The sequence below is a fragment of the Cryptomeria japonica genome, chromosome 10 (assembly GCF_030272615.1).
Source record: "Cryptomeria japonica chromosome 10, Sugi_1.0, whole genome shotgun sequence".
Taxonomy (NCBI): domain Eukaryota; kingdom Viridiplantae; phylum Streptophyta; class Pinopsida; order Cupressales; family Cupressaceae; genus Cryptomeria; species Cryptomeria japonica.
Genome location: NC_081414.1, coordinates 195777163 through 195804167, shown reverse-complemented (window position 1 = coordinate 195804167; position 27005 = coordinate 195777163). Strand labels below are relative to the sequence as shown.

Sequence of the window (27005 nt, the reverse complement as noted above, 5' to 3'; positions counted from 1 at the left end):
GAGCAACATTATTTAGAAGATCTACTATTATGATATTTTTAACTGTACATACTCTAGTCATCAATAATAACCATTCCTATGAGGAATCATTTCTTCTATGACCAATTTTTCCTCATGGTCATTGATAATGATCGCATGGCAAGTGGGACCACAAAGCACACAAGCACCTCTAAGAAATGTTAGTACCTGGTAAAATGAAGATTCCAACACATCATTAAAAAATAATTGGTGGCTATGGTTGAAACTCTCATCAGTATCAACTATATTAGAAATAAGGGAAGGAAAAGGAAGTTCTATCTTAAGGCAATAAAGCAAGAATTTAACATAAGCACAACACTTTTCCTGATGGGTAACTAAAGGTATGCTTATCACCCTGTAGTCACACATTTCCCTATAACTTCCTAGAGCTCTCTAATTATAACGGAGTCACCAACCTGAAGGGTTATGCAATTATGACATCCATTATAGTTTGAACAGATGTCAAGCTATTGTAGTTAAATAGAAGAATTGGACGCGATTAATAACAAACACCTTTAATTTCACATTCCTTGTTTTTTGTACAGAAATAGTGTAGCTTGTAAGTTGTAATACAAAAAAAGGAGATGCTTTCACCAATCATGTCTTCCGAAATGTTATATAAAGATTATATTTGAAAATTCAATAATTAAATAGACAAAATAAATAAATAACAAACCAACATAAAAGCACACACCCAGAGAAAAAACACACATGAACATCAACTATATAACAATGCATGCTTGTTCTTTGCAGAATACTGATTGATACAGCAGGATAGATTTTCATTTAATTTACAAGGCTTGCACTGCAAAGTCAACAATTCTTAAGGCAACCGTATCTACCAAATTCACACGTAATTGAATCCTTAACACTCTAAAGTCTAAACCCATATACATGGGAAACTGAGCAGTAAAGCCAAGCCTTAGATAGCACATCATGATTTTTGTTAAACAGAGACCACATCAAAAGCATTGTCAAAAGGACTATCCAAATACTGGATATCAGAAAGCATGGAATGCGGCTGCAATGTAACAGTATTTCTATGGAAAGACACAAACTCCAGGTTACAAACTATATTTTAGCTTTCAATTCAGATCAATAAGATTTTAAAGGTGATAGCATATTTCTAGTTCCACTTCTGTCCGAGATCCAACCTCGACTGCTTAAGGCTTAGAAAATGTTTTATAATATCAAAAAGGCATTTTAAACTGCTGGCTAAAATCCTACAAAAATTTTGGTACAAAACGGCAAATAAGGGAAATTGATGGGAAAAGACACTGCCATATAAATAAAATAAAGAATCAAGCAAAGGAGGACTTGTATTAGTGTGAAGATAAGTCAATTGTAGGGTGAAATGCTAACGGAATCCTAACAACAAAAGAAATGGCATAGTAAATAAAACGGTGCTTTCAAGACGTACACAATCTTCCAACAAAAGCATTCATCGACTATCAATCTATCACCCACCAAGCAGAAGGAAATATAACTGCCTTGCTAAATATCTAGAATACTAATATAGGGGAAAATATAGGGTGAGATAGATACCAAAATGCTGATGCTGTCCTGTGCCTTACAGGGGCCACTCACTTCATTTTAATAAAATCACCATAAAAGACAGACTCCATGAATAATTATAATTGGCTTGATACTACGCTCCTTGTTTGCAGTACTAGAGAAATTATAAAGGAAGCAATGATAATGCTCAGAGTAATGCCGACATCGCCTATTTAACAAATTAGCAACTTCAAGATGGGTTTCCAGATCAAACCTTAGTCAAGGCACATAAATTGGCATCGTTCCTATTGGTGCATTTTAGCCGGGCGGATACACTGCAAGGAGAAAAATTTGGACCATTGCTTTCATCGTTGGGATCAATTATTTCATAAGGCGAATCCATATTACTGTAGTACAGAAGATCGTTTAGCTCAGATTCCTGAATACAGCTCTCTGATCCAATCCTGATATCTGCATAGGCAAAACCATTGAACTTTTCAACCCTAGTTGAAATTTTCGATGATATTTTCTCCTCTCCAATTTCACTATCCCTGACAAACCCCGCCTCTGTCCTGCTAGGTGGCACTTGAACGGGCACGGATTTGCTTTCAATCGCTTTCAATGGTACCCTAGCTTCGTCCATTTTTAAACCAGACGATTCCAATAGAACCCTGGCCTCACTGTGCGCAGAAGAGTCTGAACTACGACCTACAGACGGCGATGAAGATCTCCTCATTCTAACATTAGACGGGAGTCGAGCTTTTGAAGTCGGTCTAGAAGGCAAAGCTGGAGGAAGATCCTTAGGCTTTTCTTCTTGCTTCTTCAAAGACTCCAGCATTTGTTCCATTGTGCTACGAGTAGCCGAAGTCGCCATGCTTGCAGACAGCATTTTTCCTCCAAATTTATCTTAAGGCTCTGAAAATAACCCCTCCGAGCTAAATATTAAATCCTTAAAAGCTCTGCAGAGCCTCTAAACCATGAAATTGCCTTGAAGAAAAACTTTGCAGGCTTTGGAAAATAAATACTCAGCTAAATATTAAACCCTGAGAATCACTAAGATGCTCTACGTCTTCAAAATTTTAAATACTTCCAGTGCTCGAAATAAACACCAAAGCTCAGATATGCCTACTCAATGCATACAAATACTTAAGTTATGACTCTTCAAAAAAAAAAAATCCTCCGACATAAAACTCAAACCCTTCAAAGCTCAAAAGCTCATTAATTCTCAAAAACTACAATGCACGCCGTAAATATAATCGTCCCTCCTAAAGCAGACATACACTTCAGACATTCCTCGCGAATCGCTCATTTTCCTCTTGACAAATCCAGCTAGACCTTCGCAAACTTCAAGAATTGTGGAGCGCGCATTAAAAAGCTTTTCGAGCTCGAGATCGATGCTCTAAACTGACATTTCAACGCCACTTGCAACCAATTTCACTGCAATCTTCTCGATACTTTTACGGCGCTGCATTCAGAACATCATAGCAATCGCCTCTTCTTGGAAAAGGCATCTTGCTTGCACATTAAAACCCTCAACCGATGAAAAAACTGAATAAATCTCTACAGAGTGTCAATCTGCGAAGAAAAACGGCCAATCCGAGACAAAATTTATCTAGGACCTCGATTTCCGCCGCAGTCAGTGCAGGCAATCAAAAGAATTTTGAAATGTTGATGCCCAGATCGTGTGTAGCGCAAAAAAGTGCGAGGAATTTGTGGATTTTGGGTCGAGAATCCCAGAAAGCTGTCGACACAAGTTGTAGCGCTGCCTATCTTAGTATTTCCCTTGTTGCTAACACGACGTCGTTAGTTTAAACTTATGATTAAAAATAAACATATGTAATTCGTTAAAGCCACAGCCTTTCCTTACACGTTTACTGGGTTTCTCAGTGTGCTGTCAGTAAAGCTAACGGGAATATTTTAAAAATAGAAAATAATATTAATAATAAGTTAGAGATAATGAACGACGTGTTTAAGCCACACATGGCTGCCTTATCGTAGGGTTCCGTTTTCGCAATGCATAACGACCATGATTTTTTCAAATAATTATAAACTAACAAAATAGATTGATGCGGTTGTCCAAAACGTGTAATTTTTTTATTTTTGCATTGATAAAAAAAAATTACTGAGTTTTGAAACATAACAAGAGTTCAATGGTTAGGTTGATTAGTTTGTGCATTGAGTGAAGATAAAAAAATATCAAATAATATTTTTTTTTTCGTTGAGTATAATAATAGAGTTGTTAAAATACATTCAATTGTAAATTTAAATAGTTCTAAATTAAAATCATGGTAGTATGGTTTTTAGATCAACAATATGTTTTGATCATGTTATATTTGGTTCATATAAGTGATTTGATAGTTGAAGATGTAGTTGGAATTTAGATAAGTAGTTATTATTTTTTATAAATGGTGTTCTATTATAGTAATTAGTGGTTGTTTATAGTCATTTTTAACATTAAAACAATAAAAAATATTAGATAATAGTGTACTACTTCAATATATGTAAATCTATTTTTGCAAACATATAATAAAGTATATTTGGCACATAATTATATTTAGTGTAAGTCTTTTTTTCCAAATATCTAATAATTTAAAAGTTGGTAATGCAATTGTTTAGAAGTGAATTTCATTGAAGGCATAATTAATTTTTACATTAATTTGTTTGTCACGTCACAATACAAAAGGACTGTTATGATAGCTATAACAGTATTCAATGTCATTCGAACAAAAACAAAATATTAATAAGTCTCAAATTAATGTTTGAATAAGAGTTACATTATTGATGTAGTTAAGATTGTACCTCTGAATTTTAATGCATTTAAAAACAATAATAAAATTTGAATAATAATTTCATTTATGTTTTTTCTATTCCCAGCATGAATCGGTAGGAAAATAGATAAATGGCATTAAAAATTTAATAACTATAAGATTATTGCACTTTTTTTTTAATTTTAATATAATGATTTGTCAAAGGAGTTAAAGAAATTGCATCCAATGGACACATTAGTAAGATGGGAGCTAATAAAATAAGCATCTATGAAAATTATGAAGAACATACGATTAAAATAATCAAATAAGTGTGGATTAGGAAAAGATATTGATGTACATAATATAAATATATTATAGAAAAAAATGGTATACTAATATAAGAATAACTACATGAAAAATACAATTAAAAGATTGGTTAGGGTGATGGTATATTTCTTAATTATGTCATCCCAAAGGTTCAAATCTCTTGAAGGTATAATAAATAAGGGATGAGACTTAGATCGTATCTTAATTTGATATTATTTTCTATGCCATTACAATATTCATATATGCCCATATGACTTGTATGAAGCTTGGAGTATATGTGTGTATGTTTCGATGCTCAAGTCAAATATTTATTTATAAGTCTTTGTGGTTAAGGTTTCATTCTACGCATAAGCCTTATATGGTTCAAGTTGACTTATATGAATTTTCCTTACATTCATGCCTTTATTCGAAGTGTGCCATGATGTTTATATATATCTCAGAATGTGCAAGATGCTTTGACAATTTATATCATGCAATGTGTTACCCTTATAAGATTAACATTTGTGGGCCTCAACAATTAATTATCATGGAAATCCAATCCCTCATATGGTTTGTGTTGATTCATTAGTGACTTTATGCCTACTACATGTCACTTTTATTGTGATGGCTTGTCCTCTATGAGAAAAATATATTAACATGTGTTATGTGGCACCTTATGTAATGTTGGTGGACCCTAGTGCTTTCTGTGAAGATCAAAGACTTTTCAAGGTGGTTTATATATCCTATTTTATGTGATGTTCATTTCCATTTATGATAGTAACTAATTATGGTGCAATGGTTAAACTCTTTAAAAAGCATTTTCCTTCTAGCATTGTGCACTAGCTTTGGATTTAAAGGTCCCTCATTGTTGATCATTGATCTTCTCCAATGATTGAGGATGTTATTAGTCATGGCCATTACCAACACACTATGTTCACCATTTTTACAGGTACTTACACAAAATTGGAACCCTATGGATGTTTCATGTCCCTAACGAACCCCCACACAAATTCTTTAATCATATGTATGTGGTTTGAGTTGTTCCCCAAACTTCATTATAAGACTTTTCTTACATAGTCAACTAGTGTTGTGAGTACAATGGTCATTGATGCTTTCCTCTTATCCTTAGTGACATAATTGAACTATTTGATGGTCTACGAGGTTAGAACCAATGTTGTAAGTACCCTAGAGTTGTATGTGGAGTCAAGATAGAGGATTTTAAATTGTGCAAGCAACCTCACCTAAATGGTTGATTCATTTATTATTGAGTGTGGGCATGATCCATGGTAGACTTCTTCAATGGTACAATATTTATTTTGTATCCTACAAGTATATGTTTATGTTGACATGGTGTAAATCATGATTTGGCATGATGTGTCACTCTTTTTCCACATATGTGTGGCTAATTTTGAATTGTATTGCTGCATAGAGGTGAAGTAGATGCAATTGAGGTGGGTTGGCTAATTTTGGACACTACCTTACTACAAAGGTGTTTGGTACTATTGAGGTTGTTGTAGGGTGTTAGCCTAGTAATTTAATTTTAATTTCCTCATGTGTCAAGTAGGTGTTGTCAATTTGAAAGGTGCAAGATTATAATCTTTTCTTCATAGCACAAGTGTCTTCATCTTTGTATAGTTGTATTCAAGGGATTGGTATGTTATGTGTTCCCCTTAAGCCATATTTACTAGTACAATATTATAATAGTCTATTATATGTAAGGGTTAGTAAAATTTTATCAAAATGCATATGGTGCATATCTTTGTAGTGTAATATATGAGTTCACTCTATGCATTCATGAATGGTTAAAGTAGACTATGATGTGTATGCTCTTGGTTATTGAAAAGAATATTTTTATTTGATCATATATCGAGCTTATGGTTTATGAATGAATTTCTAGTTTCAATGTTTTATCTTACATGTGTTCTTATATATGCAAGATCTAAGAGCTAACTCAATTACCCAAATGATCAAGGTATCAATTTCCTTTTACATCTTCCCACCACTTTCTTATCATTTAAAGATATCTTATATTTTTTTAGTGTTATTTTTAACCCAACTCTACAAATAATCTAGGTTTATAACTTTTTTGTTAAATATGAAGTAAGCACGTGGGTGAACTATATGTTTAGACAATCATCCATATGGGAGCTCTACTTATATTTGCAACCTAGTGTAATGACTCATTCCAGATAATCTTAAAACCATGTCCAACAAACATATAAAGGGTTGTATATGTGTGATTTTAAATTATATATGTAACATGCCATGTTGAATGTATTCACTTAAGGTAATATGACTTTATTTCACATATTTTGTGTATGTTATATGTCCTTCAATTTTTTATATTGGATGTTAGTGAGGTATTATGCTTGTAACTAGTGTAGTGTTTGTTCACTGTCACTTTGAGTATGGTCATAAGGGTCTTCTATAGTTTTATATTTACTTTTAACTATCATGCTTAGCGGTCTTTAAAAAACTGCCCTCTTAGGTTCAACAAAGCCTAAATAAGAACAAGAACAATATCATCACCCTTGTCAACTAGCTTGAAACTATACACTACTTGATGATGGATAATGAGTATTGAGTATGAACTCTAGGATAACAGGGTTATATATCTAAGCGCCAATACCCTCGGTGAATTTAGTTGAGTGGATACTCATTATATCTCATATCCAAGTCATAAGAAGTTGATCATTCTTGTACCTTGGGCTCATGCTCCCAATACCAATGGGTTATAAAAATGACCTAGGATTGATAAAAAGAAAAAGAAAAGGAAGTATACATAAGAGTGATCCCACAATAGTATGTCCCACTTTATGGCCAAAGTAGGGCATTGAAACTAGCATTTTGCACCAAACTTTCACTTTCTAACACCTATAAAAATTAATCATTAAAATTTTGAACTTTTGAACATAGATTCATAACACAATTTGTACGGTCTCTTCTAAGGACTAGTGATTCGGGGAAGTATGGTTGTGCACTATAACTTAGGGATAAGGATATTCTATACTAATCAACCAATAATCACTATGAGATGCATTCAATTGTCAACTAGGGTCATAAAATTAAGATGAAGTTTGTATTTTGCATACACTAGGAGGCATTTGGGTTTCTATTTGAGCTGTTGAAAAATCAATGATTTCATTAATCTAAGTTTAAACTAAGCTAGTGAATAGCTACAAGAAATGAACATTTATTCTAATATATAGCTCTTAGTTATAAGCAAATGACGATTATATGATGGTTACAACAAATAAATAACTATTTCAATAGAAGATATTGTAGCTAAAAGATAAATGACATTTTCAGTTGAAGACACGTATAGAATGCATATCTATATAATTGCTACATGATTCATAAATTTTATAATATCAACAACTGAAAATACTAAATGATAAGAAAATTTGAAATAATATTCACTAACTAACTATGAGTAGCTCCTCACCGCAAGTGGACCCTACTTGGGTAAGAGTACATGCGAAGATAAATGATCAAAATATAGCTAATACTTTAACAATTCTTAAGGCATGACCTTTCATAGAGATATATTTCCAGGCATTTGACTATTGATAATAAGCAAAAAAATTACACAAGATGATCAATCCAATCCATTATTTCTTTACATCATAAATATAAACTTAACTATTCTAACTATCTTGGACACTTTGTCACTTGTTCCTAGCAACTAGGAAAAGGATTGTTCACTAAAGAGACACAACTAAAAGATGAAAACAAAGTCCTAGTAAAATTCTATAGTCAACATAAGGGAAATTTCGATGACTAGGATGAATGTATAATAGAACAACATTAATAATAGATACAACATAAGAATTCTAAATGTTGCAAATATTTGTTGGTAACAGGAGTTTATAATATTTATTCAATGGACATCTCAACACAACATGCTTATCATTGCAGACCTATGTTCTCCTCAACTATAGGAACATTGTTGTCTATGTGCTTTGTTTGATTAAAGGAAGTTTGCATCATGCGTTATTGATTTTTTTATTTTATTTTATTTTGTCACAAGACATGTTGGTTATTTTCATTCATTTGACATTAGAATAAATCATAATGTATTACCAATAATCATATGCACATATAAATATTTGTGATTTCATGAACAACCATGCTATTGTGCTTAATAGTTGGTCACAGACTTGGAAAACTATTAACAAGTTCACTAGTATTCAAAGGATTTAAAAGACAAAAAAGGTAATTAAAATTTGTTTTTCTTTTTTCATAACTTGCAAATACATAAATCTCAATTTCAACCTGTAATGCAAATTTGACAGTAAAAAAGCCTTGAGTTGATAGTTCAAATTGACTATGAGGGTTCAACCTAAAATGTTGATATTAAGAACAATTACAATAGATAAAATATGTTTGTAACAAATAAATGGTGTTTGAATAGGTCAAAACATGAATAGAAGAAGGCATGAACATATGGAGGCCAATTTATCAATATGGACCCATGGGACTTTGTGAAGGAGAAAACATGTTGGACTTCTTTTTGTTGACAATGAGTGGCAAGGCCACAAATGGGTTGTTGGAAGAGCTTAAGTTGAAACTAGTGGTGAATATTTCTATGCTTGGCATTGAAACGTTGTTGACTTAGTCAATCCTTGGATGCCACTAGCAAAAACATTGAAACTAGCCACAAGAGGCACCACTTGTAAGAACTCTACAACTTTAAACCTTGAATAAAGGTTTTTGACCTCAACAAAATGTCACTCCATATATGATTTGAGGAGCCACAAACACATGAATAGAGGCCACATCTAATGCTTCTTATGTAATAATTAAATTACACCTGCATGTAATGTTGGGTGAAGAAAAAAATTGAACATAACAAAATCGACCAACTAAACTGGCTCCAAAAAGTCACGATTAGCGCATAACACGAAGGTTAGTAAAAAATTACAGATCTTGGTCGTGCTCGACAGAACTAGTTGCGTCATTCATTTTTGGAAAAGTAAATAACATGAAGGTTAGTGATATGTTTTGGAGCCAGATTAACCACGTCTCTCTTTCAAATGCCACACTGGTTGATTCAAAGACTTTCATTGTTACACCTAACACCTAGTGGAAGTGGTGGATGCCTATGGCAAAGGAGTTGGAGGTGTGCAGGTTACTAGAGTTGGTGACTACCATATACATATATGTTTGAATCTCTTTCATACACTTGTCAATCGCCACAAAAGATTATGCATCAAATGAGCTCCTTATTCAAACAAGTCAAATGCGGAAGCAAATGTTGCCTATGAAAGTAATCTCGCCTATATGATGTTGGGCGTGGGAGTTGATGTACAAATGTTTGCCTTGTTTAGATCTCAATAAACACGTGGAGAGAAATGAAAGGATTCATTGAGGATGATGAAGGCACTGCTAATGTACAACAACTTGTTAATATTTTCTAGTATCCTCACACTCATACATGCAATACAAACTTGCACAACAAGGGTTAAGTACCAAAGATCTCTCAAGGCTTGGCCTATTAAAGGCACTAAAGGAAAAATCAAATAGTAGATGGGTTGACACGAATTGCGTAGGAAGAGGGCTTTTTCACAATAAAAGGTTGTTGGTTTTTTATTATTTTAGCAAGGAGAAGGCCTTAAACCTATGAAACAACAAAAACATAGAACAACATCAAAACCTTGGCCTCAAACAACCAGTCATAAAGATCCCAACCCACTCTCAAAAGCGATAAAAAATATCATATCCATGTAACTAAACATGCTAATTCTAACTAGCCACCATCTACTTATCAGCATATCACTATTACGAGTATTACCAAAATTAAAACCAGTAGCAACAATCATCATCCAAATAATATCAGTTTTAAGTGGCACGTAGGCCCATCAAAACATTAATGTTGTTATAACCTTTAATTTCCTATACCTAGTATTCCACTTAACTAAAAAAAGAGATAAATGCCTAATCATTATTGATCAAATTCCAATTGCGTTGGTTGATATAGATGGCATCGCCACTTTCCACCAAAATAAAGGTAATAACACTTCAACCCAAATGATAAAGCCAAATTCAAGTCAAAACACTAGTGAAATTTTTACAAACAACAATAAATAATTGAACCCTTTAAATAGACCAGATAGGCCAAGATTGGTACAATAACTTGAAATGGGTAGACAAGCAAAGGGTCAAGTGGTCCTTAGCTATTTTCTCTACTTTTATACAACTTTTTGTGCAACGATGAAAAATTTGTAAAAATTGAACATTATCAAAATTGATACAACAAAAGGCGTATCTTCATTTTTCAAGCCTTTTGAACATAACACTAGTGTATGTTTGGTTCTACAAAGCTTCAATGATAGGACTATGTGTGAAAATGACAATGTAGGAAGAAACATGCTCTCATGGCTCTAATACTTTGTCGAAGCAACCCAAATTTACTTGCTAACTCAAAAATCTCCACAAATAAGCAATGTGTAAAATGATAAATCGCATAAGCATGCAATACAAAATGTAGAAATGATCTTTGTTTATAAAGGTAAACAAGAAGATGTTAGAAGGTAGGAGATAAACTCTAACTACCCCTCCAAGTATGAAACATGTATAGGACTCTATAGACAAGTATAGGGACACTTGGTGAGTGTACACGAGGTGAGACAAAATTCTAGATAACCTTCAAGTGATCTCAAGTGTAATGCACAAATAAAACTCTACTAAGTAGGATAAAAGCTAACTAGTTTGATAAAACTTCTTTTCACACTAACAAATACTACTAGAACTCTCACTATCCAAAAATTATTTGTTTTCCCATAGTAAGGCCCCCAAACCCTCTCCACATAAAGGAGTGTGTGTGAATAGATAATGGAAGAGTTGAATCTTTGTCATATGTCATAAAATTGAAATTGAAAGAACTATTTATCAAATGTGGTTGTGGTTTCGCATATAAATATTCTTCTTTATAGGCTTGGAACTTAACTTATATAGCAATATGTAACTAAGAAAAGTATTTTAAAATTAATTATTAAATCTAGTTATACATGCCAAACATATAGTTATTGTTATTATCCGAGGGTCCACTCAATATCAACTCCATTATGTTGTCATTGTTTATAGGTATTTTTATTGGTTTACTCTTGATATTAATTAAATTAAGAATAGGCTAGTGAATGTAGTCAACTAATATTTTTAATTTGTCAACGCAAACCCAACCATTGTCAAAATTTTCCATGTCTTGAACTCAAACTTGTCCTTTTTGGTGTAGGATCTTTGCACTTATATATAGTATATGTAGCTAATAAAATTATTTCAAGAGATTATTAAATTTTGTTACATATGTCAAGTGTATAGTTGCTCCTTGCCATTACAATGTAACTATTTTATTATATTTTTGTAAGTTTACTTTCAATGTTAATTAAGGAGAGGTTAAAGTTCAAATGTAGTTGACTAGTATTTTCAACTGGTAATTGTAACCTAGACCATTAATAAAATTTGTCCATGTCTTGAACTTGAACTCATCCTTTTTTTACGATTATTCTTTGCACCTTTGCGATCTAAGAAACTTCACTAGTATACCAACAATCACTTAATGATCATGGAATATACACATGTCTAATATTTATTATGTATAACTAATGAGATTGATTTAGAATTATTTTTATTTTGAGTATTGAAATGATTTTAACACTCAAATATTTGTATGGTTGTTTTATATTAGTTAAAAAATCTTTATTACTTTTACCTCTTGTATATTGATGACTAGAGGATCTAAGACAACTTGCAAAGCACATAAACACCTCTAAATATTTATAAAAACACAACAAAATAACAATTTGAAGAAAAAACATAGCTTGAAAATTTTCAACCTCTCGAGAATGTCTTCCTATACAAAGATTTATAAAGAAAAACAATGTCAACACTATTTTGAAAGATAAAAATAAATTATTTCAATTCAACACATTTGCATACAAACTTTAAATCATGTTAAAGGAACTCTTAAGCTATAAGGCAACTTGAATTGAAGATATCTTGGGGATTAGATGACTCCATCTACAAATTGAAGCTATGATTCATCCAATTATTCATCTTCTCTTAATTTGACTAATACGAGTTTTGAGATCTTATGAGGGATGAGAGAGATCAATGTTTAATGGTGGGCATGAGGTAGTAGGTAATCAATATTGGACAAGGATGAGAGTGAAAGAAAACTTGCAGCCACATAATGATGATGTCCACATAACCCAAAAAAGAAATCTATGTAAACAAGTATTCAAAATCCACATGTAAGAGAATAGACAACATACGGTCCATCAAAGATGACACAAGATATACTTTAAGAAAACCCTCAAGAGGGAAAAACCTAGCCCCCAAAAGCATCCATTCTTAATGTATTATTCAACAATAAAACATACAATACATCTTTAGAGACTCCATGAACACCTCTGAAACATCAAGCCTATCCAATGTATCCTCCACGTGTCCAAGCATGAACCCACACATCCCATGCCCTGCTTCAGATAACAAGATAGTCGATGATGGAGATCAAATATATGATTCTTTATTTGATTTTGGAATGTTTGATGCATTCTTTTGAAGAAGACTCAAAATCCCAACTAGCCAACCTTAAACAACTACCCTTGTGTTTGCTTTTATAGAAACAAGCTCACACAAAACCACCAAGTGGTAATACATAAAACCATGTGACTAATACCACGAGATTACAAAAAGACTTACCCCGTATTTAATATTGGATACTTTATTTTAATAATTTTCCTCAATATTAAATAAATACATTTCCATCTTACATCCAATACATGAAGTGGCCCTGAGAATGTTAACTCCTACTGATGCACATATTTCTAGGTCCCCCCAGGTGCACCACCCACTTAATAATAAATTAAACATTTTAAACATTATGTAAGGTGTAAAATGCCTAATTCCTAAAGAAAGGAATATAAGGAGGTATGTGAGAAGTGCAAGTTAGGAGAATTTACACCCTTGTCAATAAAAAAAGCACTCTGGTCTCCCCACTTAATGCCACACTGATTTCTAATTAGGTTGATCATTAGGTCACAACATATAGAACTTTAAATAGTAATATTGTTAAAGCTTCAAGAACAAGGGCTCTTGAGGTTTAGGCTAGATGGATGATTTATATGATATGTAGATCTTATCTTGGATGCCCTTGTTTATACATCTCTTAGAGAAATCTAGTACATCGTCAATATTTATTAGGTTTAGTAATAAGGAAGCTTCGACATAGAGAATCTAAATGTTAAATATGTATTTCTAAAATTATCAATCAAAGAGTTTCTCATTTGTTTAAGCTTGAGTATCAATCACTACTAAGAAAAAGCATTGTAATAATATTGCATTGAACTCTACAATAGATGAAATATGGACTAATCTTTTGACATGTAGATGTTTGGATGTCATTGATACTATATCTCTCTATTAGATCATGGCCTATTTTCCCAATGCAAGGATAAAAAATATTATCCACGCATAGAGAGTAAGTGTGACTTGATAACGAAAGAACCTAATATTTGCCATATGCCATGTATCTAAAACTAAAATTATTATTTCTCAAAGGTGATTATGGTTGTGTATCATCTAAAACTTTTTTTTAATGGGTTTTGGACCTTAATATGTATGTAAAAACTAAATAGCCAATAAAAGCAATTTAATTATTTTAGTTAGATATGTGAATAGTATCATAGTCGTTCATATTGTACAAAAGATCAATCAAAATCAACTAACCAATATGATATTCTTGTTTCAAGATATTTTTACTAGTTTACTCCTAATTTTACTTAAATTAAGATGGTGTTAAGGTAAATGTAGCTAACATATATTTTCAATTAGTTAATGCAATCTCAATCATCATCAAATCTATTTGTGGCTTGAACTCAAATTCATCATTTTTATTGTTAGGTCTTTGCACTCAACACAATTTAATAATATCAAGCTTTACACGAGCAAAGCAACTATAGTACACCAACAACCCTTGATGATTACAGAATACCCATGTCCAACAATTTTTATTTGTAAAGTTTAATTTCTTTAAACATAGAAATATATTAAAACAAAATAAAAAATTACACTTATTTTTATTAATTAAAATTGCTTTATGACTTTTAATTCATGCATAATGATGTATACAAGACAAGACAACCAACAAAACACATTAAAGAATAATTTGTAAAGAAATCATAGGTTGGAGATTTTCAAGAAAAGTACCTTGTTAAAAAACACTCACGTTAATACTATTTTGAAAGAAATATTTTTAAAAAAAAATAGTTGAAAAGACAATCTTCAAAGATTGCAAATAACCAAATGACTAATTAAAACTAAAAACATATTACCATACAAAATATCTTTACAAAAATAACTATTAGTTTAAAATTTGTTGAAAAGACAATCCTCAAAGATTGCAAATAAACAAATGACTGATTAAAACTAAAAACATATCACCATACAAAATATCTTTACAAAAATAACTACTAGCATACATATCTTAAAATTAATCTATATAGAATATGTCGAGAGATATCCTACAAAGAAAGTTGCAGACCTAGCCAACTTAAGTTGGCAACTATCCATTTTTCTCCTGATGATATATCACATAATGTGATATGAAACGTCGATGCAAAAAAAGAAACACAATCAAATCCAAAAACAACAAAAAACAACACTATAGATTGTAGAAAACTAATATCTCTAATAAACAAATATATATTTTTTTAAATTGTTGAAAAAACAATCTTCTAAGATTACAAACAACCAAACAACACTAAACCTAAAAACATATTACCACACCAAATATCTTCACAAAAACAACAACAATATCCCTACAATTACTATAAGACAACCCTCTAAAAGAAAAAACTTTATTCCATTTCAACTCAGCTCTTTTAAAAAGAGACAAGAATAAATATACATTGAAATGACCACCTCCTCCAAAAAAAAGCCCGGTATTCCCATCTTTGGAAGGTAAAAGACATAGATTCTAGCTCATAAAGACAATCAAATTCATTTAATATCAATAATCATATCAACCTTTGAAAAAAATCAGGTGAAATATTTAATGAACTAATAATAAAATCAAATCATATCAACCTTTTTAAAAAATCATGTGAAATATTAAATGAATTAAAAACTTAATCATGTGAAATATTAAATGAATTAAAAACTTCCCCGGAAAATGGTTGAATTATTTCATGTCTAGTTTGCCGCTCTTTTAGGGCACAACGGTCGGTAGATGGGATGCCCTTGATAATTGCTTAGCGTGGAGGGCCGAACACAATTTGGCCTTTTCTTTCTTTCCACCACTTCACACGTACTACTCAATCCTCTCAAACCCTAGCCTAGAGGTAGGGTTCATTTCATTTTGTGGTGGACAGTGAGGGCGCTGGCATGTGGCAGGTCTATGGTTCAATTCCCGAGATGGAAACCTGTTTCTGAGAAGTGGTAACGAACATGGGACCGATTCCTACGAAAAGGATGTTGACAAGGTCCAGCTGTACTGTGGGTCCCACCTCGGTTGGTCACCTACCCTTAAACTTGACTTTCTTGCAAATGCCTCCAAACCCTTAAAATTATTCATTACGGAGTTTTCTCGAATGCGCGCCTTTTCCTAGACATCATCTTTTCAAAATAATATAAACAAATGTAAGTTTTATTATACAAATAAGTTGATAATGTGAACATTGGGTCTACAGTCTTCTTTTTTTCGCCTTTTTTAAATTCATTTGTCGCGTCAAAGCTAAAGGGCAATTGACAAGCAAGTTGTTAATTTGGAAGGGCAGTTTTTCAATGATTTTGAATTTGGCGGCTAAGAAGTTGCCACGTGGATTCGGGGAGCGGATGAAATGTGAGAGTCGGTTGGAAATATCAATGTTCCTTAGTTATGAATGGTTGTTCAAAAATATGTAACCTATGACCTAGATGTGACCTTGATGGTCTAACTAATCTTTTTGAATTAAAGAAATTTTGAATTAGAAAACAAAGGTTGATTTTATATATATAAAAGGAGTTTCACATTCACTTGGTCTTTGTTATTGGAGTGTTAGTTTTTGTTATTAGTACTTCTTGTTAAAGTAATATTGCAATGAGTTTTCGTTTTTACAATTAATTAGTTATTAAACAAATTTATTTAAACTAATTATAAACAAGTTTTAGTTGGCAGAGGTTGTTCAAGACTACAATGGATCTCTACATACAATTATGAACATCATCCCGGAGAAGCATGTGCTTGACATTCTTGGTGAAAACTGATCAACTTTATTTTATTTTATTTTGCAGCCTGCTTTTAGTAGTACACAAATTGTAATGTAATTTGGCAATGTAGTTTATCCTAAGTTTTTTCTTTCATGATTCATATCCTGAAAGATCTTTATTTTATTAATAGATGCATTTTCAATTAAAAAAAAAGTATTATTTATTTATTTATTAATCATTTTGTTTTCTTAAAGTCTAAAAAACAAATTTTTTATGATTATAATTTATAAAAATATTTTTTTGATGATATGATTGGCCAAACTCATTTACCTCTTATACACGAAATTTTTGGATTGTAAAACACTAACACCAAATTTTGTGAATGAACATTTTATATATAGTTTTTTTTGCATAGTTCCTGTTATGTTATTTTTTTCAGTTTAGAACTTTAGGATTGTTTCCATCTGCTCTTATCTGGTGGATGTTATGTGATTTGTGCGAAAATAACATGACTCTGTACCTCCTTAATAAATGAATCCTCACATAGTTGTTGTACCATTCTTAAAAAAAATATTCTCCAAAGTATTAATTAAGATTGTACCTCCTTTAATAAATGAATCCTCACATAGTTGTACCAATTTTTTTTAAAAAATATCCCCCAAGATATTAATTAAGATTTTGTATTTTTTAAAAATTGTTCATTTTATAATATTTTAGACCAATCAACGCCCTTTTTAATTTTAGTTTTAAAAAAATTATTTGATTTTTTAATTCATCTTTAAAATTTTAATTAAAATAAAAAATAGATATAGATTTAAATTACTAGTGGAAAAAAAAAATCTTTTAAATTTAAATTTAAATAAATATTCTATAATATATTCATTAGATAAGTACTATTTATTATATAATTATATTATATTTAATTATTGCACTTACAATTTAATTTGACATTTTAAAAAAATATGCAAATTAATTTAATATTTTTTAAATTATAGAAATAATTTTTATTTTGCTTAAAGTTAAATTTGTAAAAGCACATTGACTTCAACCCTATATTTCACTTCACTTTACTAATAAACTAATAATTAACTAATTCAAACAACCTTTGTTTTTTTAATATTGAAATATAATAATAATTAAAAAAATTAAAATTAATTTAATAATAAATAACAGTAAGTATTGGCCACTATGTGGCACTTGTTGTAGTATAGTTTACAGTTCTAATTTTAAATTTAATTATATAATATTTTTTAATCTAAATTTAGGATCATGCTTCATTATATATTATTAGGATGTAGATAACAAGATAAGAGAATGTAAAAACGTATTTTAGTAAATGTTATTAGTACTAGCTAGTTTAAGAATATGCATACACATTGAACAAATCAATTACAAGAATGAAAGGTACCAAAACATAGTTGGAAGGAAAAACTAGATACAACCAATTACATCTCAGCTATTAGACTTCAAAAAGGATACAATAAATAAATAAAAATAAATAATAAATAATAATAATAACGAATTACAACTGAGCTACTATGTTGCAATAAATATACAATAAAATTTGTTCCTTGGTTTGCTAAATTTGCTCCACTATAACCTTAACATTTTTCTTGTCAAGAATAAATAAATATCCTTTGGTCTAAGAATTAGTTATATGCAAGACATATAAATGTTTTTTATTAGGAAAGCATGGATTGAAAGGGTCATCACCCTTATGAAGAAATCAAAACAAGGGTGCTCACCCCAAAGAGGCCACAACTGGGCACTCACATCACACAGGACCAAACAACCACAAATAACATCAACCTAAAGGCTACATAAGGAACAAGATGCCACAAATAAAGATGTTGCCTATTGGACAACAACGCCAAAACCAACACAAAGTAAGAAGACTCCTTGCAAACAAAAACAATAAGCAAACAACCCACAAGAGTGGGGAAACCTTACAAGAGGGATTTGAGAGGCTCTCGAATCCAACCAGAAGATCACAATAGCATCACTCCAGTAGAGAGTCAACCCCCCATCAGCAAAACCCCTTCCCACCTCAACAAAAAATGAGTCCACCTCAATAGGAGTAGAAAAGGAGAAGATCGTCAAACTAGGGAACCAACTGTGAACCCAATTCATAACCAATCAACCACTGAGTTGAGTGTAGTGTCCTAAAATTGCACCCCTTGCAATTTTGACCGCATTTGGGTCTTCACCTTAGTGTTTGCACCCCTTGGCCTAATTGAAGGCCTGATTATGTTCATACGCATCACAAATGCTAAAAAACTTTGACCTTGAACTTATCCTACACCTTGATCCTAGCCTAAAATAGGGCAGGACCAGGGCGTGGTGCCATGGTCCTCCCTAAAAGGGGCCCAATTTAAACCCTTTTTCCCATTTCAAATTTGAGCTGTATTTTCACCTTTGTGTCGGATCATGTTGGAAAATTAGTCAATTAATCCAACATGCAAGTATATAAAGAGGATTTCTCCTCTCATTTGAACATACACAAGCATCTATCAAGCATTCAAGCACACAAGAGATCAAGCAATCAAGTATTCAAGAGCAATTGAGCATTTTCAGTCTTCCTTCAAGCCTTGGAGCAGCAATAAAGTCAAGGATCAAGCACTGAAGTGGAGATCTACATCCTATTTCATGAAACCCTGATTTCATGTGGAGGCAAACAAAACTTCCCAAGGAGGTATAATCACTTCATTTTCAGTCATAATACAACATCTCCTTCAAAAGGAGAACATTTCCTTTCAGTCATTTCAATTATATTTATCTCAATTTCATGGTTAATTCCAAAATCCGGGTTTGACCAAAGGCAAGCCCCTATTCCCAACATATTTCCCTTTCTTTCTGTGTGTAGGAAACAAGTGTGCAACTATTCTTCTGGAAATAAGCTTCAGACACAGACGAAAAAACCCTTTTCAATGCGCGAAAAATTTGGAGGACCAAGAGATAGCACCATGGTCCTTGCTTTTTCGAGAAATTTTTGCGGGGCAGATCCAAATCAGCTCATAGTACTTAGATCCAGGTGCATGACAAAATCTCAAACCTGTAGCTCAATATTTTCTCAGTTTTGTCTTCAATTTCAACATTTTACCCTAAATCAACATTTCAACTTACAAAAGAGGGAAAAAAACATATCATAATCTATCAATCCACTTAGTATTCAGTCCTTATCTGATTTGTGATTGAATCTAGTGGATTCCTCCCCTCTTTTGAATGTAAAGGAAATCTCCCCCAAAGCGAAAATTGATTTGGTGATTTCTCCTTCTATGTTGCAAATTGCCAAATCAAATTTCCCCCTTTACATTTTGGTGAACCCGACATGTCCTATGCTTACTTCTGATTTTTCTTTTAGATCTGAGTGTGTTTGCAATTCAAAATTCAAATTTTCATTTACAAGTTTGATTTACTTGCAAATTTGAAAAATTTAGAGGTTAATTTCATTAAAACCCTAATTTTCATTTTCAAAATTGAGCTTGTGAATTGCATAATTTGGGTTAATTGTTTCGAGTGTTATTCAATTTCAAAATTCAAATTTTCACTTGCAAGTCAAATTTCACATTTAAATTTTAAAATTATGTGGTTAACTGCAAAAACCCTAATTTTAAAAAAATTTAAAATTGAGCTTGTGGGTTGTTTAAATTTTGAATTTCCCACTTCAAATTTTGTTTTTAATTTCAATTCAACTTCAAAATTGCAATCTTAGATCTAATTTTAAATAAGTGTTTGAAGAACACAAATGAACACTGAGAGGGGGGGTGAATCAGTGTATTTAAAAACTTTTAACTATGTGTGCTAATACTGCTACTAAAAATTAATTTAGAACATATACAACAAGAGCACATCACATAACACCAAATGTACAATGAAAACCCAATGTGGGAAAAACCTCGGTGAGAATAGTTGTTGGAGTCTACTGCTCCAATCGAACCTAACAATAAATAACATATTACAATGTTTAGGGCACCAATCCCTGAAACTTTAGAGCACCAACCCAAGGAGCACCAACCCCTAATAACATATTAATATGAGAATTACTTTCTCTGCCTATTGAAGTTATTCCTCTGTTTCTCCTCCTTCCTCTGTATGGTTATCTTCTTCTCTCTGCTACAACATTACTCTATAGAATGCTTTGTTCTTGCTCTCTTTTCTCCTGGCAACAACACACTCTATCTTTTTTTGCTCGACTGCAACACCCCACACTTCAACACTTCACTCTACTCTTCTCGTCAACTCATGGAGTTGTCTTTATTTTCACCTTTTTCACTATCTCAACAACCACACCTACCAATGTCGAATCACATTTATAGCTATTGCTAGATTAGATTGACTCTGTACACATCATATTTTTTCTTCTACAACAATCTTGAATATTTTATTCAAGTCGGTTGTCTTAGAGGTCTGTAACTCGAGATTTTATTCTATGTCTGAATAAGATCTCATTTTTGTCGCCTGTAGTAAAGGCATCCACTTTTTCTTTTGATCATTCTCTATATTGGGTTGCTATTTTTAGCAAGCTTGATCTGTCCAACATATCTGATTTTGCCTTTGTCGACTTCCTCGACCCATCAACCATTTGCAACTCAGTTTCCATTAATGCATTCTTCATCCTCTCTAAAATGTTTGACAACTACCACATTGAAATTCACCATCATTGATTTCAGCGGATCAAATATCTTCTTCAATTAGCCAAGGTGTTATATGTTTCCATTTTCTTTGTCTAGATCATTCGATCAAAGTCAGTTTGCCATCATGTAGATCAGTTTTCCTATTGGCATGCAAACATTTTCTTATTCAACGTCCAAGTCACTTGGTCAATCCTGGTCAAACGTCCATGTGGACCTCTGAGTCTATCAACTTGTAGATATGGCCGCAAAGTCGATCACAATCTCCAACTTTGTCGACAAAATACCTTTTCATCATTTCGATGGGTGTCCTCTAATTCGCTCCGTACATGCCATGTCGTCGGGTCAAACTTGGTCAACGCCCAAGTGGACTATCGAGCTGCTCAAATTCTTTGAACTTCATGCAAGTTATACCCATACGAGATGAGCTTCTGTTATTCTAAAGAATCCTTCCTCCTTTTTGTTAGCCCACACCTCATTGGCATGGTCTCTCAATACACACGGGATAAGATTTCCTTTCTCCTCTAAATACCACATGGGATAAGCTTTGTCTTTTGCCTTAACAAGCATCTTCTTGTCCCATGACCCTTTCCTTATCCTCATGGAGACGCACGGGATAAGGAATTCCTTTGTATCCTTCGCTTTACTTTAGTTGTCCTACGTGTTCCTTGTGTAGCCTTTTAACCTACGCGGGATAAAGTAATCCGCAAACTTCCCTTTGGTTTCTTATCCCCCATGACGTTTGTTTGTCACTTTTGACACTGCGAGATAAGAAGGAGCAATTCCTCGCTTTGACCACTTTTGACTTTCTTATCCCGAACAACCAACGTTGATCACTTTTGACAACACAAGATAAGAGAGATCACTTCGTTCAACAAGTCACATTTTGACAACACAGGATAAGATATAACACTGTTTTCTCCTCTTAAGTGTTATCCCGCGCAACAAGCACACACATTGCAGGATAAGAGGGTCCGCCTTGTTCATCGAACATAAGTTATCCTGCACAGTATCTTCCCTGCACATGAACACAACATGGAGCCCACAAATACATGTGAGACAAATAATTTTTGCCACGTGGAAATCGACATGGTGATAATTGCTTATATGACTGTTGTGTGAAGATGATGGAACTGGTTGAAACCATGACAATGAGTCTGGTCGGAACCCTTGCAACATAACACGATGTGCAACTGCTATCTGCATCTCAGTGACCTGCAACCTCTTGACATCCCTTGACATCTACCCGCTTCTTTGCATCCATTTGACATCATCCCTTGACATCTACCTGCTTCTATGCACCCATTTGACATCCTTTTGACATCAATGACAATAATGCCAACAATCTCCCCCTTTGGCATTGATGTCAACACACTTGTAGAATCATTCACAGACTATTTATTTGACCTTTTCTCCCCCTGCGTGAAGGTCATGAAGGCACCATTTCTCCCCATTTGACAACAATGGAAAATGATGCTACAACTAACTGTCAGTTGACCATGAACTTCCTCTGTAATTTTCTATAGTAATGAATGGAACTTCCAATTTCGATCATGACACATCTGCAATACATTAGAAATTTCCTTTACAACATCTTGACCTCTACTGCCTATAGCTAGATGAACCATTATTATAATAAAAAAAAGTAGTGCCAATGTTGCTTACAAAAATTCAGATCTCCCCCTGAGACTGTTCATGAGGTTCAAGGTGGTAAGTGTAGAAACAGTATGCTCCCCCTAAACCATGGATTTCAAATCAATGCTTTAAGTGCAAAAGGAGGGTGAGACAACACCCAATTTTTGTCTCAAGTATTCAAAATTGTCCTTGGGCAGTGGCTTATTAAAGATATCAACTATTTTCTCACCAATACAAACATATTCGACTTTCACTACTTTCTCTGCAACCTTTCCCTAAGTAAATGATATTTGATTGCAATGTGCTTTGTCCTAGAGTACATGAGAGGGTTCTTTGATATATTGATTGCACTTGAGTTGTCACACATGATTGGAATAGAATCCAAAAAACTCTACCTAAATATCCTTGAGAGTTTGGTTCATCCATAAAACTTGAGAACAACATGTGGCAACAACAATATACTCTGCTTCAACACTCGATAGTGAAATGGAATCTTGCTTCTTGTTGTGCCAAGACACCAATATATCTCCAAGGAAGAAATCCCCACCACTGGTGCTCTTCCTATCATCTACACATCCTGCCCAATCAACATCAGTATAGGCTTGCAAAGTGAAATCTCCTTCTTTGGATACCATAAGCCATAAGTAAGTGTTCCTTGCAGATACTTGAAGATTCTTCTCACTGCATTAACATGAGATTGCTTAGGGGATGCTTGAAATCTTGCAACCATGCATACAAATTGAACTATATCAGGCCTTGAAGCTGTAAGATACAATAGGCTTCAAATCATGGATCTATACAAGGTCTGATCAACACTAGGTGACTCATCATCTTTGCTCAACTTGCATCCTATCACCACGGGGGTACTAACCAGTTTGTTGTCTTCCATTTGAAATTTCTTCAACATGTCCTTATCATACTTGGTTTGAGAAATGAATATATGCCCTTATTCTGTTGTGATATTTGCAAACCAAGCAAATATGACAGCTCTTTAAGCATGGACATTTCAAACTCTAACTGTATCTGATCAAAAAATTCTTTGCACAGAAGATCTTTGTTACCTCCAAAGATGATGTCATCTACATATACCACTACTATGATCATATGGTTTCCATCTACCTTGATATATAAATTGGTCAACATTTCCTTTTCTAAAACCTTGTTGATGTAGATACCTATCCAACCTAGATTACCATGCTCTAAGTGTCTGCTTTAGACCATATAATGTTTTCTTCAATCTGCAAATGAAGTTCTCATCTTCATGCAGTTGAAAATCTTCTGGTTGCTCTATGTAGACCTCTTCTTCAAGATTGCTATTCAAGAATGTAGACTTGACATCCATCTGATATACTTTGTAACCTTTATAGGCTGAGAATGCCAAGAATATTCTGATTGCTTCAAGTCTTGCAATAGGTGCAAATGTTTCCTCAAAACCTATCCCTTCAACTTGAGCATATCCTTTACATACAAGTCTTGCCTTGTTTCTTATTACTTTTCCTTCTTCATTCATCTTGTTCCTATAGACCCATTTAGTCACAATTACATTCTTGTTTGTAGGTCTAGGAACCAATTCCCATGTTTTGTTCTTTTCTATCTGCTGCAACTCTTCTTCCATTGCCTTCATCCACTCTTCACTCTTGCTGGCTTCATCATATGTTCTAGGTTCTATCTCAATCATGAGGCAGAAGTTTACTTGCTCAGTGTTCCTAGCTTTCCTTCTAGTTTGCATGTCATCATTTTTGTTTCCAATAATTTAATCCTCATGGTGATTCTTTTGCACATATCTGTTTGGGGCTTTGCTAGGTGTTTCTTCTTCATGTTTACTCTCAGATTGATCTTCATTTTCAACATATGGTTCTTCAGTCTGAGTAATTGAGTTTTGTCTTCCTTTATGTATATCTTCTTCTACTTTCACAGGTACACTCTCAATTATCTTCTTTAGTCTTTTGTTGAAACACTTGTAGGCCTTGCCGTGAGTAGAGTACCCCAAGAAGATACCTTCATCACTTCTTGAATCAAAACTTCCTAATCCATCTTCATCTCTTTTGATGAAGCACTTGCTATAGAACACATTGAAATACTTGACCGATGGTTTCCTATCATACCATAGCTCATAAGGTGTCATTCTGCTGCTCACTCTTATTTGCACTCTGTTTAGTGTACAACAGTGTGAACTACCTCTTTCTAATAAACATAAGGCATATTAACTTCATTCAACATTGTCCTTGCCATCTCCTTGACTATTTTGTTCTTCCTTTCCACAACACCATTTTGTTGTGGTGTTCTAGGAGCTGAATATTGTCTTCTAATTCAATGTCTTTCACAGTAATCTTCAAACTCATTTGACGTGAACTCAGCTCCACGGTCTGATCTCAGACATTTCAACTTGTAACCACTCTCCTTCTCAACCATTTTCTTGAAGACCTTGAATCTCTCAAATGCTTGTGATTTGTCTTGCAAGAAGGTGACCCATGTCATCCTAGAGAAATCATCTATGATCAGCATGGAGTATCTTTCTCCATTTAGGGCTCTTGTTCTTGTAGGCCCACACAAATCAATGTGCACAAGCTCTAAAGGCCTTGTGGTAGAATATTCCTTTGTTTTGAAGCTGACCTTGGTCTGTTTTCCCTTTTGACACTTGTCACAAAAGGTGCTTGCTGGCTTAATAATTTGAGGTATGTGTCTGACATACCCCTTTTTGCTTACCCTAACAAGATTAGCAAAATTGATGTGGCCTAGTCTTCTTTGCCATAACCAGCTCTCATCAACTTGTCCCATCATACATTGAGACTCAAAGCATTCCTTAAGATTATATACATTACCATCTGTTCTTTTTCCTTCAGCAACAAGCTGACCACAACTCCCTTTTCTAATTTCACAGCCCTTGGAATCAAATGTGAACATATATCCTTTGTCACACATTTGACTCACACTTAGTAGATTGTGTTACAGACCTTCCACATAGTATACATCATGAGCTTTTAATTTTCCATCAATGTTTAGTGTGCCCTTGCCTTTTATCTTTATTGAAGAGTTGTCTCCAAAACCTCACTGAGCCACCATTCCAATCTTCAAACTTAATAAATTTCTTCTTATCACCAGTCATGTGGTTGGAACACCCACTGTCAACTACCTACAAGTTTTTCCTTCAGCATGTAAGGTAGTTTGAACAATCAAACTTGACTCAACCTTATCTTTATCCTTTTCTGCCCAAACTTGTTTGGTTTCTATCTTCTTTTTAGTTGTCCCATTCAGTTCTGAATTTGTATTAGGTTCAGATGTTGACACTGTCTTCTTTTGCTTAGCTGTCTTAAGATTACAATGTTTTGCAATGTGGCCCAAGTTTTGAAAATGATAGCATTTAACATAAATACATTGAATGATGAATTTAAAAATCTATTGTAGGACTGAGACACATTTCTCCTACATTCATAACTTTAATGACCATACCCATTACAATGATAACAAATAACATTCATATCCCTCAGAGCAAAAAATCTATTTCTACTTTCAAAACTAGGAGAAGACCTATGCATAAGTCTACATTCTGCAATTCTATGACCATAAGTATTACACTTATAGAGGTAGCCATGGAATTGAGGTACATGCCAATTATGATTGAAGTTGTTTCTCATTTGTCTCCTTGGAGCAACAAAGTTCGGTCTTCTTGAGCTCACCCTTCGTGTATCCTTGACCTTTGTAAAGCCTCCATTATCAAAATTGGCTTTTCTTTTAGGATTAACATGTTGGTTCCTCGATTGATTCTTTGTGGCGGCAACGTATGTCTTCTTCTCATTGGGCTTGTTGACTGTGAAGGTTTGTTTGACTTCACTTTCACTTGAAGAGGTGAAAAGTATCTCCTTGTCTGATGAAGCTTTACTATTAGAACATTGTCCATTTTCAAATCCAACTCCATTGATGTCTTTGTCGTGCTTCTGCTTACTTAACATTTTGTCTAATGCTTCGGTGATGCCATCATACTTAA

The 27005-nt window shown here is 33.3% G+C and overlaps 1 protein-coding gene across 2 annotated transcripts in view; it reads right to left on the bottom strand.

The window, feature by feature from the left end:
• The window catches only part of LOC131079124 (myosin-1), a 118106-nt gene extending 114752 nt beyond the window's left edge, over positions 1 to 3354 (bottom strand). The window contains exon 1 of one of the 2 annotated variants that reach the window (XM_059213032.1): positions 1787 to 3354. In XM_059213032.1, coding sequence (XP_059069015.1) covers positions 1787 to 2401 — 615 coding nt within the window. In that variant the 5' untranslated portion in view covers positions 2402 to 3354. The remainder of the gene's footprint in view (positions 1 to 1786) is intronic. The other variant, XM_058017005.2, reaches the window with a different exon arrangement.
• Positions 3355 to 27005: the final 23651 nt, after the last annotated feature.